Source organism: Rattus norvegicus, chromosome 6 (assembly GCF_036323735.1).
Source record: "Rattus norvegicus strain BN/NHsdMcwi chromosome 6, GRCr8, whole genome shotgun sequence".
In the NCBI taxonomy this organism is placed as follows: Eukaryota; Metazoa; Chordata; class Mammalia; order Rodentia; family Muridae; genus Rattus; species Rattus norvegicus.
In genome coordinates, this window is record NC_086024.1 from 141,516,953 (window position 1) to 141,531,509 (window position 14,557).

The 14,557-nt window shown below is 37.3% G+C and overlaps 1 gene segment (V, D, J or C); it reads right to left on the reverse strand.

Annotated features, from left to right (window-relative positions):
• Positions 1-3,404: 3,404 nt before the first annotated feature.
• LOC691897 (Ig heavy chain V region 3-6-like) lies at positions 3,405-14,274 on the reverse strand. The segment is given in 3 exon segments: positions 3,405-3,584; positions 13,794-14,104; positions 14,186-14,274. Coding segments are annotated over 3 exon segments (534 nt in total).
• Between the last annotated feature and the right edge of the window lie 283 nt (positions 14,275-14,557).

A 14,557-nucleotide genomic window follows, 5' to 3' on the forward strand; every position in this document is an offset into this window, starting at 1 on the left:
AGCTGAAAGGGTCTTTGAATTCTGATGTCTTCCAGAACTTGAAGATCATTTCTTATAATTGCAAACACCACACGGCTTGGTCAAAGATTAGGGGAATCTACTTGGAGCAGACCTGCAAGCATTTCTCTTTGAAGACAGAATCTCCTACCAATAAAAGTTGCTGTACAAACTGGCAGTGGATCACAGAGAACAATAGACCCAACAAGCCACGAAGACTTTCAAGTAAAACAAGAGCTTTTCCTGAAAGATATTCTCAAAGTGCAGCAATGGCTCTTTCACATATGGAAGATCTGCTATATAGTTGGACTTAATTCCTGAATAGAATGGAAATTATACTTGTTACAGTATGGAAAACCATGAACCTGTGAATGAAGAGTTACAGAACTTAGTATAACAATTATGACAGGCTAATACAATTCCCTTTCTATTTTTAATGAGCATAGGATTTCACACTCATTATATAAAGAGTATGATCCCAGGATCACTTCCCAGTTTTTTCAATATCACCAAAAACAAAGTCTACATCTCTCCTTGCTTTCTATAAGTAGGAAATAAACAGGTCTTTGTAAAAAATTAAATACATTAAGATATAATAAAAAGTAACATTTCACCAAGACAAAAGAAAAATATGGAAAAATAATAGCCATGAAAACAGTACAAGACGCACATAGACACAAGATCAAACACATTCTCACACAGAGAGATCTAATAAATACATAAAACTTGAAACCATAATGAGTAAGCAAATGACTGATAAGGGAAGAAATTTGTGATAAAATATTAACAAAAGAGATTGTCCAAAGTACTTATTATTTTGTATTGTGTCGTTCATCTCATGCTGGGTATCAGACCTTCACCTATGGATATTTTAATAACCAGTGAGACTTTTTAAAAATTTATTTTCCTTTCCTTTGCTTGTCAATTTGAGGTAACTTTTGGCTGAGGGACAGTGGCTTGTGTCCACCTGCACTCACAGCACTAGGATCATATCTGGCCTTATGCATATTGGGACAGTCTCTGAGTTCCTATGTGCTTTAGTCATTATTAGTTTAGCAGGGCTGTTTTCCTTGATGCTCTCCAGCCTCCATGCCTCTTAAATTATTTTTGCCTCAACTATTGCAGGATTCCCTGTGTCCCAAGAAAAGGGAATTGAAGAATATCTCACTCTGCATATTCTACAATTGTAACGGGTTTCCAGGTCCTATCTGTTTCAGGAGGAAATTTCACTGGGTAAGAAATATTATAATCACAGTAATATAAGAATTCAGCAGAAAGACATTAAGAGTTATTTTAGGGGCTGGGGATTTAGCTCAGTGGTAGAGCACTTACCTAGGAAGCGCAAGGCCCTGGGTTCGGTCCCCAGCTCCGAAAAAAAGAACCAAAAAAAAAGAGTTATTTTATTCCTATATCCATTTAGCAAAAGAGTAGAATGAGTGTTTTGCTTAGGTCACTGAGCTATCTAGAATTAGATTCTTGGGTACATGGGAACTTTTGGAAATGAGATCAATCCTTTGTTATCATCTTGAATTATAATCATATACTGGCAGGTTACTGCAAAAAGCCATTGTGCATGCTATCAATGCAGAAAAGTGAACGGAAGCCCACCACACTACCACTATGAACTGTGATGATATCCTAATTGCAAGACACAAATATAATTTCTAATTGTATTCTATTATTGCCCTATATGTTTGGATAAAATCCCCTAGACACTCACCAATGAACCTTTTGTTTTGCAATTGCAGATGAAGATAATCACAGAGATTCATGTCACGGACACGTGTAGAGAATGAGTGACCCAGAAATGTCCAAATACAATTTATACAGATTCACTGCAAAACTTACAAGTCAAGATAAAAAAAAATCTCTCGAAAGTGGCAACAGACAAATTTCAAGATACAGAGAACCAGGGTAATACTATGAGATGGCACCTTCAGCTCAGGAAAGTAATTTTGAACCCATGAAATTTGTGATTGCTTCCTGAACGTGATGTGCATATTGTTGGGGGGACCTCAAAGGTGCCTACCAGTAAGTGAAGAGCGAATGAAAATCAATGTCTTCTAAGAGTATCAGAATCAGTTTCTTCAAGTTTAATCTCACTGAGTAACTAATAAATATAAAGTGAGTGTGTGTGTGTGTGTGTGTGTGTGTGTGTGTGTGTGAATTCTATCACATGCTTGGGCTCTAAACATATATGTATAGCTGTATCTGAGCTCAATAAATAGTGAAGGACTGGGAAAGGTTTTAAGAATCACCTTGTATTCATTGCATATTTATGACACACAAAAAATGATTACTTTATTGTGATTTTGGTGAGAGCATACCCTATGCAATATTTCTCCACACAGAATATTATAATCCAGTATGCATTGTTCATAACTAAAGAAGGAATAAAATAATTTTCAATTGTAACTGATGATATTAACACCTTGATTTTTAAGGCTCAAGCCCCATTCAAATTTAAACAAAACAGGTGATGTGTGATGTACTTAAAAAAATGAACTATGTAAGCATGAAATAGTGGCATTTTTGTATATGATTTTCTAAAAAAATAAAATTTAAAATCTCTTCACAAGAGACTCAGCTCAGGTTTCAGTTGTATTTAAAATACATTTTTCTTGTCAGTGTTCATAATTTAGTTCGTGTGTTTTTCTAGAAGAACAACAACGAAAAAGTAATATATGTGATAAAATAGAAATAGATTAAGTAACTGAATCAGCTAAAATACAAATGTGGCAGATATGTTACTGGTATGCAGAGTTTTTAGGATAGGCGGTAATATTTGAGAGCTCCTAGGGTCTACAAAAAACTGAGTGCATCCTCAATTTCTTTTCCTAATCTGAATTGCACTGAGACTGGGCCCTGAAATTCCTGATGGAGAAACTTTACCAATACTGCATATTTACTAAGCAGTTGATCCTTGAGATGTTAGCATATTTATTTTTACAATTAGAGGAGATTATTTGCATTTGTTTAGTTTCAATTGTGTGTATGTGTGTGTGTGTGTAATATATGTGTGTGCATGTGTATGTGTCATAGTCTGTGTGTGTGTTTTAATTGTGAAGAAATTCAATGGCTATAACAGAAGTTACAGAAAATAACAAGTACAAGGAACATTCTGTGGAGTCATTAGATAGCATCAACACTCATACAGCACTCAATTATTTCTGCACCTCACTCATTACTGACTTTGATACTCAAGTGAATTCTGCACCCTCTCTGTGTACTGAGCATTATGGAAAGAAGGTTTGTGGCTGGGTTCACATTGATTGTATGTCAATATAGCTTGTGCAGCAACAAGTGGTAGTGTCTTCTCTTAACCTGTTAATCTACTGGTAAAAGTTGCATTTGGAGTCATCTCTTGAGATAGTGCATCTGTCTTTTACAGACACCACATGATATGTTTAATAATTATTAGATTCAAGATGAATTTGAGCAACCCACTTGAGCCCCTTCCTTGAAGGCTGGCAGACCCAGTTCATCCACTGGTTACTTAAAGTGAATCCTTGGGTGGCACAGTAGAGTTTTGGAGAATTTCCAGGCTGCACTAGGTCTCCCCAAGTTTCCAGCAGCTGCACTTCACACTGAAAACATGAAAAGAGAGAATATTAAAAATTAAGTGTCACAAATATGCACTGTCCCTCTCACTCACATCCATTCACACACTCAGTATAACTTCTTATATTTTAATTACCTTTCAAAAGAGCTACAACAAAAATCCAGCTCTCTCCTAACTCCATGGTGAGTGTTCTGTGTTCAGGACTGATCACTAAATGGAAAGACCTGTAAGTCCAGAGTTTGGTAGGTTCAGGGCTATTTTTCATGAACAGAGTGGAATATTGTTTGCATGCCTTCCTGATATATCATGATCTCTGGGCCAGGGAAATTAAAGATGACCAACAGTAATGCAAATTTCTGAGATGAAATAAGGCCAAACTTTTCACCATCAAAGATCCACTTATTGTCCTGAGGGTATAGGTTATTTGGTATAGTTATTTTTTTATGAATGAAGCCCTGTGTTCATTCTCAAAACTGCAAAGATGTTGCAAAGGGAGGATCATTAGTTTGATATCTGCTTGGTCTATATAAAACTATGTCAAAACCTGAGAATTAAAAATTAGCAGGCACTCTAGAAATACAGGTTGTCAACTTTTATTATGCTTTATACTTGTAAACACTTATGATGTCTAGCATAAATTATTATATAGACTCACGCAAAATTAAGGAAAGAAAAATTAAAATGTAATAATTTAAGTAATTCTTTATGTGGTTCAGTGAATAATGAGTCCATTCATTCAATTGAAATAATGTATTGTTGCTGAAACCATAGTTTATTGGTATAGTGTACCAGGCATAAAGCTCAAAAATTTATCTTCAACAAGCCACAAACATTATGTAGATATGAACACTATCTGAAATTATCCTTTGGTCAAAGAAAAAATACATTTTGAAGTCCTGTGCTTAGCACTTAACTACTTCAGGGCTGATTTTCTCTGCTCAGCATTTAGACCTGCTTCTCCCCTCACAAATGTGCTCCCAGCTCTTCTATGAACTCCCTAAAATATTCAAATGGACCTGTGTCTTTTCATGCCATATTCTTGTTACGTCTTATAAAAACAAAAACAAATATGTGTATGTGTGTGTAATTATGTGTCATTAGAAATCATGTGTCATTAGACTGCTTTCAATCAATGTAAATCCATGTTTACTTAGGACTTGTAACAAAGACAATCAAATATCAGTAAGTAGGTGAATGAGAACAAGGGTTCCTGATGAAATTAACAGGTCCCTTACATTTGCAAGAGGAATCCCACAGCTTGTGCCCCAATTCTATGTTTTCAGAAGCAGAAGTTGTTGCCAAAGTCATAGACTCTCCACATTCAAAGGAATGCACTCCATTTGTGCAACTTCATCATTAACCCTAAACAATAAGAAATACATTTACTATTATCAAAAGCAATTCCAGATTATACTAGTATAAGTAAATATATATAATTATGTTTGTTAGGAGAGGCAAAAAGACTCCCCAATAATTTGTTGGACAACTTCCAACAAAGTATTTTGTTGTGGTGTTAGGTACATTAAATAGAATATTAAAAGGGGTTTTTGTTTTCTGCGATATTTTTGATTTCTATTTTACTTGCGATGATTATGTGATTATTCCCAGTTGGTACAGTAGTAGGTCCATTCTCTTAGATTTAGAAGCTACTTTTTATGTCAATGCAATTTCACAGTTTCTCCAGCTTTTGTTTCATTAAAGAAGAATCATATCAATGAAGGTAGTCACTTATAAAAGTCTGGACAAAGTATGATTTACTCTAGAGGGATACTGAATTGTTATCAGTTTATTCACAGTAATCTTTTTGAAATATTGACAAAGTCACTATATAAGACTATGAATTGATAGACAATAGGACACTCAAAATGTTCACTTCTGAGCAAATGTCTAGCCTATGCTTCTCCAACATCTCAGCCCACAGCTGCTTCCTGCTCCTCCAGAGTATCGTTAAACTCAGGAAGCGGTTGCAACACTGAGTCTCACAGAGTAATATACCACAGATTCCTTACATATGAGGTTGTTGAGCTCCACTCATGCTGTACTGGAGGATATTTATGCATTCACTGTGGCATAAGATTTGAACTTCTGAACATAATTGATATTACCACTACCAGGATTAATAATGCCAATGTACTCTAGCCATAGTTTGCCGCAATTTGCCCCTCTGTTCACCCAGTGAATACATTAGCAGAAAAATATATAACCAGAAATCTTGAAGGATTTCTTCACCGATACCACGGGTTTCTCCACCTCGAACACAGACTGCTCCAACTGGACCTGGGAGTGTATACCTGTGGATATAAAAGCAGAATGCATGGCACTGTCATTTGGTTGCATGCCCCATACTCAAGTATGAAACATTGAGACTTACTCGTCTTAGAGCCATGAGGAAGAGAACGATCCAACTTCATCTTACAGTAAGGACCTCATGTGCTCAGTGACTGAAGAGGATAATGACAATATGTTTTTTGTGTTGTGGACATCCCTTTATTATATTATAACTATGAACTCATGTAGGTTGCATAGTCATGTAACAGGGTCTCTCTTAGTTAAGTGCCTAGTCAAATTGGAGGAGAAGGACATAGAAAATAACTGGGTCAGTCAGGAGGATGCTGAGATCCAAGTTCTAATCCTGTCCAAGGAAGTATTCTCCAAAGAAACCTGTGCAGTCTCTGTAGATATGATTATTAATATCAAAGCTCTCAATTCAAAATATGAGCCCCATTGAAGATATTTGCTCTTCTTGGTAACAAAAATAATTTGCTGGTCGGAGGTATTGATGAGGATAATGGTAACTGGAAACTTAAAAAAAATAAGTTAAAAGAACTTACAACCTTCTCTCATGTACATGAAACTAATATTTGCCTTGCCAGAATGGTATGTATTACAAAACTTACCCATACAACCAGAAGTTAAAATGACTCAGAAATATTTGGTAGCAAATGAACCTTTGTAGCACCATAAAAGACACTCTGGTTCCCAGTTGAAGAAAAACTTGAAACCGTGGAAGAGATGTTATGCATTTAGCCTAACTTCTGGAAAGCCAGGCCTCCATTCACTACTCACAGCTCTCCATAGATTTGAGGACATCAGTCACATAAGGCCAATGCCCCAAGCCTCTCCAGGGGCAGAGCACAAAACCATAGGTCATGTAGTCTCCATTACAATGAGGTATCTAAAGGTCTGGAGGCTTAGCCAATGAACTTTCCTTTCCTGACCCTCATCCCTGCAAAAGGTAGTTAATCTCAAGGGGAAATAGTTTACTCAACCACCTCCCTCCATGACAATAAATGCAATAAAGCTGTGGACTGTCTGTTTTCATCTCTTCCATCTCTCTGTTCTCCCAGCCCCACCCACCGACACCAAGTCTGCAGCTTACCACATCAAAACAAAAACTCAATCCCTGTGGGACCAGCGGAGCTTTGCCTCTTTCTCCCTCAGTCCCAGGCCAGATCCAGCTCACAGGCCCTTTCCATTCTCAGCTCTTCCACTGCAGCATTCCAGCGCTGCCTGGATGCCAAAGAGCACGTGACTCTGTCCACCCCTGCCTCCTTGCATACACTAGGACCTTGAGCTAGGTCCTTACCTTAGAATGCACTTCCCCACCTACAGAGTGGTGTCCAAGGACTGTCCTATGAACAGATGTCCAGCTTGTGATGGTGTGGGATAAGCATGGTCAACTTCCCAAATCCTGCCTCCCTGAAAGGCTGAGCCCTGTGGTGGAACAGATGTGGTACCCCCACTCATTAACCCTACCAACATTCATTCAGTATATATTTTCAATAATATGTAAATTAGAGAAAGAATATACAAGCTTGCCATCAAATGACTAAATGAAGAAAGCATGGTATATATACATCTGTAAAAATAAGGAATCCTGATCACTGGTAGGAAAATGGACATAATTGGCTTTACTTTTACTTAGTAAATTAAGACCTTCTCAAAAATGCATATTATCTGAGTCACTCATTTGTAGTTATTAGATACAGATAGATAAAATTATGCAAATACAAGGTGAAATAGAAATGGAGCTGCCAGAAATATATAGATAAAAATGTAGTCACAGGGACATGAAGAGGATATACAGATGTTCTGAAGGAAATAGGCACAGTATACAGAGATTCTTCCATAAAAATTTCAGATATCTAAAAGTGTTATTTTCCATTTTTATATTTTTTGTTATTCCTTGAAATTTCCAGTCGTGATTGCCATATATTATAATCATATCTACCCCTACTCCCTCCCTCTGGCTTTCCTTTGTAGCTTTCAAAAGAAAAGATCTCTTTGCTAAAAATTTTATGTCTTTCGGTTTATTAAGGAGTAAATCATTTATTCCAATTAATTCTATTCATATTCATGCAGATGAGAGCTGTTCACTAGGTTCTAGACAAATTCCAAAGAAAAGTTATTCTAACTTACTCAGCAGCCATTCAATTTCGATAACTATTCAGCTGGCATGGAACTTAAGGGGGTACTCACCTACCTGTGTTATAATCTTTTAAATTTTCTACAATTCTTTTTAGACAGGACATAAGTTGTGTCAAAAGGTTTGCCTCCCCCATTCGAAGTCTTTTACTTCCTAGAAATTCTCTCCTCTCTACTCCCTCCCATGATTCAGAGTTCCATTCATTTTCTTGGTCTTCTGGCCCTTTTCCTGTTTCTCTCTCCACCTGATCTGCCCTCTCCTGTGACTCCAGGTCCCCTATCCTCTCCCACCTGTTCCTTTCATCTCTCTGCCTCCTATGACTGTTCTGTACCCCTTTCTACATGATATTCAAATATCCTCACTTGAGTCTTCCTTCTCGTTTAACATCTGAGAAGTGGTCAGGATCTGAGATATAAATACATAAATAAATAAATATGCAAAAAATTTACAGTTTGCTCTGTGGACATATGTTTCAAGACCTATGTGGAAACCATAGGGTACAGCTTATCACATTCACATTCTACTAGCATGTGGGTCTCACAAATAAAACTGTTATAGACAAGTTTCCCAGGAGGCACCTTTAAATGCTCAGCTATTTCAGATTTTTGGATTTGGTCATTTTTAACTTGTGCGGTTCCTGTGCTTGTAAATATAGCAACTAATTGAGCACGTGTTCAACAATAACAGTTCAGTTGCTGCAGATTGTACCTCATGGCTCTACAGCCCAGTTTTTAGATCTCATGTTTTCCTCTTTTTCCATTTTGTGATGGTCCCCTCTGTGGTTCAGGGAGGTTGATATATCTGTGACTGAGTACTCCTTTCAATCATTGTCAGCACTTTGGCTTTGATATGGATAACTGCATACATTTTGCTCAAGGTTGAGGCATTACTAATCCATTGGGTATAAGCATAGATATTTATAAGACAATTTGTTAGTGTGACCATTAGCAATCTAATTAGAGTCTGTGAGGACCTATGCCTAACCCAGACATGACCTTTGGGCCATGATTATGTGGGAGGAAGACCTTCCTTGGAATAGACTATGAGAATAATTACAAATCAGTAGATCACATTGTAACTAGTGGGTATGCACTAGTGGGTACATCATAATTAAAAGGCTGATATTATAAACTGCAAGTTCTGGGTATGTGTAAGTGCAGTGATATCTTTGCTCTCTCTGAATGTTGCATAGCATCTTTTACTAAAAAAAAAAAACTAGCAAATACACATAAATTAGTATTGAGTTCTAGATAGTTATCTCTATCTACTGCAACAAAAGTTTTTTGCTATCTAGAAAACAAAGACTAAAACAACCTTCAGGTTAGATTTTACCCCAGTTATATTAACCATAATTAAGAAAACAAATGACAACAAATGTAGGCACGAGTAAGGGGAAAGTTTTATTCTTTTCCTATGTTGATGGGAGTAGTTTCGTGACTTTAGAAATCAATTCAGAGATTTCATCAGAAAATAAGAATTAGAACTGTGGTATATCCCAGGTCTTTCACTCCCAAGCATATGATCAAATAATTCTACAGCGTACTATAGAGACACTTGATATCTCTGTTTATTGATGCTGTATTTACAACATCTGAGAGAATGCAATCAACCAAGATGTCCAACAGCAAATAAATAGATAATGAAAATGTGAGACTTAGAGACTATGGGAGACTACTTAGTGACAAAATGAAGTGAATTATAGAATCAACAGGTAAGTGGATGGAACTGGAAAAATTATGCCAAGTGTAGTCACCCATGACCAGAAAGACAAGTTCTTCATGTTCTTTCTCATATGTGGTTCCAATAATTGAGTTTTTCTTTTCTGTGATTAACCTATAAAAGCCAAGAGACTGGAAGCTCTTGGAAGCCAAGAGATTTAAGGCTTAAATGAGTAATTCTAGTAAAATGTAGATAAAATGACAGTAGCACACGGCAGTACAGGAGACACCAAATTACAAAAGTGAGGCGATATTAGGAAATAAAGAAATAAAGATTTGAGGTATGGTTAATGAAATCTAATGGTCATAAGAAAGCAATGTTGAAATAATATTGGATCTTGCAATAAATTTTTAGCATATGTAGAATTTAAGTGGTATGATTACAAAATGGAGGTTTAATCAGAGCAGAAGAAACAAATATGAAAGATAGACATGAAATTCAAGGGTATTTCTAGAATAAAGTGAGTAAATAATCAGCAATTGATAGTTGCCTAGTTTTACATTTGGGATTTTCTTTGTGTTGATGGAATAATTTTGTGTTAAGGAAGATAGATTCACAAATTTATTGTTACTAAATTTTTATTAAAACAACAATAGCCAACGTGCATGCAAAACTAGAAATGTCCAGATAAGACTTGGCTTCTTTATTGGTATCATCATGGGGTTTGGTTATGAACATATTCTTCATTTATTTGAAACATGCACATAATAGGATGCTAAGGATAAAAGCACATGGTATTTTATTTTAACCTGGTAGTCTTTGGACAGAAGTATCTGCCTGGGTTGGCAGTTGTACATCCCAAAAATTCAAGTATAAAATACATACATCAGCGCCTAGCACAGGACAATTTTTTATGCATTAATGGTCTGAGAGTCCCTTCAGCTGCTGGAAACAGTACAAATTCTCCTTGTTCTCAGCTGCCTACAGTAACTCCAGAGTATGGATTTATTTCTAAGAAAGAATTTAAAAATTGAGTAGATTGTCAGAGTGGGAGGGATAATGATTTTGAGGGCATGGTGCTTTCCAAACCCAATCAGAATGAGACACATATGAACTTACTGATACTGGGACAGCATATGCAGGACTAACACTGGTCAAGTTAGATAGGGTCACAGCGTTTGAAAGCAAAGTAATTCTTAACCAAGTTGCCAGTAATTTACAACCATAAGAATATTAAAAAACAGTTGTCTGCAATGAAACTTGTTGGATATTAACCTCGCTTAAGAATAACCCACCTTCTAAACAGTAGATGGCCTGACAAATTAACTCAGTGTTATTTTTGTAGTATTTCCCCCCAATTTATTATTTTATTTTGAGCATTTTGGGTATTAATAGTCTTTAACAACACAAATTTTCTGGTTGTTTTTTCTTCTTGTGTTTGTGTATGTGTGCATGTTCCCAGTGCTTCCTTTAAATCCCTTTTTCTATTTGAAGTTTTCTGTATAAAGGAAGAAAAGTTGTGGAGATGAGCCATAGTATGGTGGGAAGGATTATGGAGGAGTTGTGAAAGAAAACTGTGATCAGAATGTATTGCATGAAAATTTATGTTTTTCAAAAACAAAAAAATAATATTAAAAAAATAAATAAGGAAATATAAATCTGTGATATATGTTATAAAGTAACTTTGCTTTTTTTAACTTAGAACCTGCACAGAGCCATAGCAGGTGTTGTCCTGCTTCTAGACTTAAGAAAGGATTCCACAGAGGTTACACAGACCCTTCCAGTCCTCATCTCATTTCTGTCTTTTTAACTTTGGCTCCATTGTCTCCTCTTGGCCTTTAGCTCTCCTGAAGGTTGGTATGCACTGGTCTTCCCTGAACTTTCACTGTCTTTCCTAAGAAGTACCATATTCCTGCAACATCCAGTGCTCACAGAGCTCAGCTGAAAGGAAAAAATGGCTCTTATTTTTCTGAACATGCTGACTGGATATGTCAGAGGTTAATTTTATGCTGTGCTTCTATTGTTATTAATATTCCTTTTGAATACTGGGACTTTTTTATGGCAATTTGGTACAGCTCCAGGAGCACCTATTGGTGTTGCTAAGTTACTAAAAATTACAGCAAGCTAAATCACTGTGCCTAGAAAAATCAGCCTACTGTTTTACCTAGTCCCATCACGTTTTTCAGAGAACCATGAACTTTTTCAAGTCTGGCTACATTGAAAGTCATACATCATAATGTTTTTCAGATTAGAGTCTATGGCCCCTGCAGGACTCTGTATCATTGAGTTCCTGAAAAATCCACAGACTCCTTCAGGCAGTGAAGTGTTCCATTGATTTTTTTTCTCTATGTTTCCTGTAAGTCTACAAATCATAGAGAAGCATGGTGAGACATTGTTATCAAACAGTTTTTCTTTTATGTTCTGTGGAACTTATAAACATCATTTTGAAACCATGACAATAATCATGGCATTGGTCCTGGTGACTTCCTTTATATTTTGTTTCTGGTAAAACTATAAAAAGTCCAATTTCTTGCCATATCCTTGTTGCACCACTGGTCTTACTTTCGTCAGCATGGTCAAGATTCCTTTCAAATGGACCATAATAAGGTAAATAAGCATTACCTTTGTAAGTAAACATTGGTACTTTCAATGTTTTATCAACTGAATTCATATATTTACTAAAGGTTTATCTAATTGATTTGTAGCAGAACAAAATCATTTCACATTCATGGAAAATTTCTTATATATTTATCTATTTTCTTCAATATATCTAGAGATATTGGGACATTACTTCACAGATGTAATATACACAGTATAGTGTCCATATTATGATTACTCTGCAGTTTCACTGTGCTCATTGAATATCACTGACATCCAAGCGGGCTGATTCTCACTGGTATTAGTTGACAGACAATGTATTCTTTGGTTTTCCCCTTCACACTGTGGTCTTTGCTGACTTATGTTTGTCTTGATCTCAGTAATTAAGCACACTAAAGTAACTTAGCTTTTCAAAAGATCTTCCTACAAAACTGATGTCACCATAATAGTATCCTGAAAAGATTCAGCACTGGATCCCACTCACAAATCCCGTGGGAGAGAGAGCTGGTCACCAGACGTGTGGGCAATCCTGAAATTGCAGGAAAGTAGAGACCGGCACTTCAGCCCTCTTTTGCCCACATCCCTGTCCAAAGAGGAAACTGTGCCTTTGGGCACAGGAAGATAGGGGCAGTAGAGCTGCAGGAGCCCTGCAGTTCAGACTGTGCCCGGATCTGAATGGACCCGGTCAAACAACTCCCTGCACCCAAATCCCATGGGAGGGAGAGCTAGAACTTCAGAGGGGCAGACAAACCTGGGAAACCAGAGGAGACTACTCTCTGCCCACATTTCTGACTCTAGAAGAAAACACTTAGTACGATCTGGTCCCCCTGTGCACAGGGACCCAAGAGAAGTAGGAGCAGGCCCTTCTGGGCCCTGGCTACAGGGACAGCTAAAAGCCAGATGACAGGAATGATTACACGCCTGAAAGTAGAACACTCTGTTCTCATAACTGGCTTCAAGAAAACAGGAAAACAGATCTACAGCACTCCTAACATACAGGCTTATAGGATGGTCAAGCCACTGTCAGAAATAGCAAAACAAGGTAACACCAGAGACAACCTGATTGCGAGAGGCAAGCATAGGAACCCAAGCAACAGAAACCAAGACTATATGGCTTCATCAGAGCCCAATTCTCCCACCAAAACAAACACTGAATATCCAAACACACCAGAAAAGCAAGATCTAGATTTGAAATCACATTTGATCATGATGATGGAAGACGTTAAGAAAGACATAAATGCATGAAAACTCAAGTAAATAAGTAGAAGCCCTTAGAGAGGAAACATAAAAATCCCTGAAAGAGTTACAGGAAAACACAATCAAACTTTTGAAGGAATGGAAACTGGAAATAGAAACAATAAAGAAAGCACAAAGGGAGACAACCCTGGATACAGAAAACCAACGGAAGAGTCAAGGAGCCATAGATTCTCTTTTTCTTTTGCAGATGACTGAAATTAGTGATCATTAATATTGAACCAACAGCACCACCTGTTGGTTTAAAGCCCCTCTGCAGGGAGGTTTGTGTCTGGGTTGACATTGAAGTCTTCTCACTGTGTCTCCTGCACAGTAATACATGGCTGTGTCCTCTGTGGTCACAGAGTTCAATTGCAGGAAAAACTGGTTCTTGGATGTTTCTCTAGTAATGGAGATTGGGCTCTTGAGGGATGGGTTGTAGAAAGTTTCCCCGCTGTAAGTCATGTACCCCATCCATTCTAGGTGTTTCCCATGTGACTGCCGGATCCAGATCCAGTAATAACCACTGGTGATGGAAAAACCAGTGACAGAGCAGGTGAGGAAGAGTGACTGGGTGGGTTTCACCAGGCCAGGTCCTGATTCTTGTAGCTGCATCTGAGACAGGATACCTTCAGACAAGAGAGTCCATTCTGTCAATCACCTGTTGTCACAACCACTCATGGACACACCTATGAAATGGCAAAACTCACCAGGAATGACTGTCACTAGATAGAAAAAATGCAACACTCTCATCTTCTAGGCTACACCCACTTCTTCTCAGAGATAAACCTCCTGTGTGTGAGAGATGTGAGCTGCAACAGCCCAGGAGGGAATTTAAATTAGAGCTGGAACGTACATTTGCATGTGGGAAAGCAGCCTATTTAAATAAATGGGGAGGGCGAATGGTGATTCCCTTTTGGTTTTACAATTTGGACATCATTGTATTTGGCTTCCTGAAGTATGTGGAAGGAATAAGAGGACATGAGGACTGTAGAAATCACAAGAAATCTTGGCATGATCCCCTCTTCTATTCCTAAAATATCTCTCCAACCACAGTTTTCTGCTCCTGTATTTTTAAATCT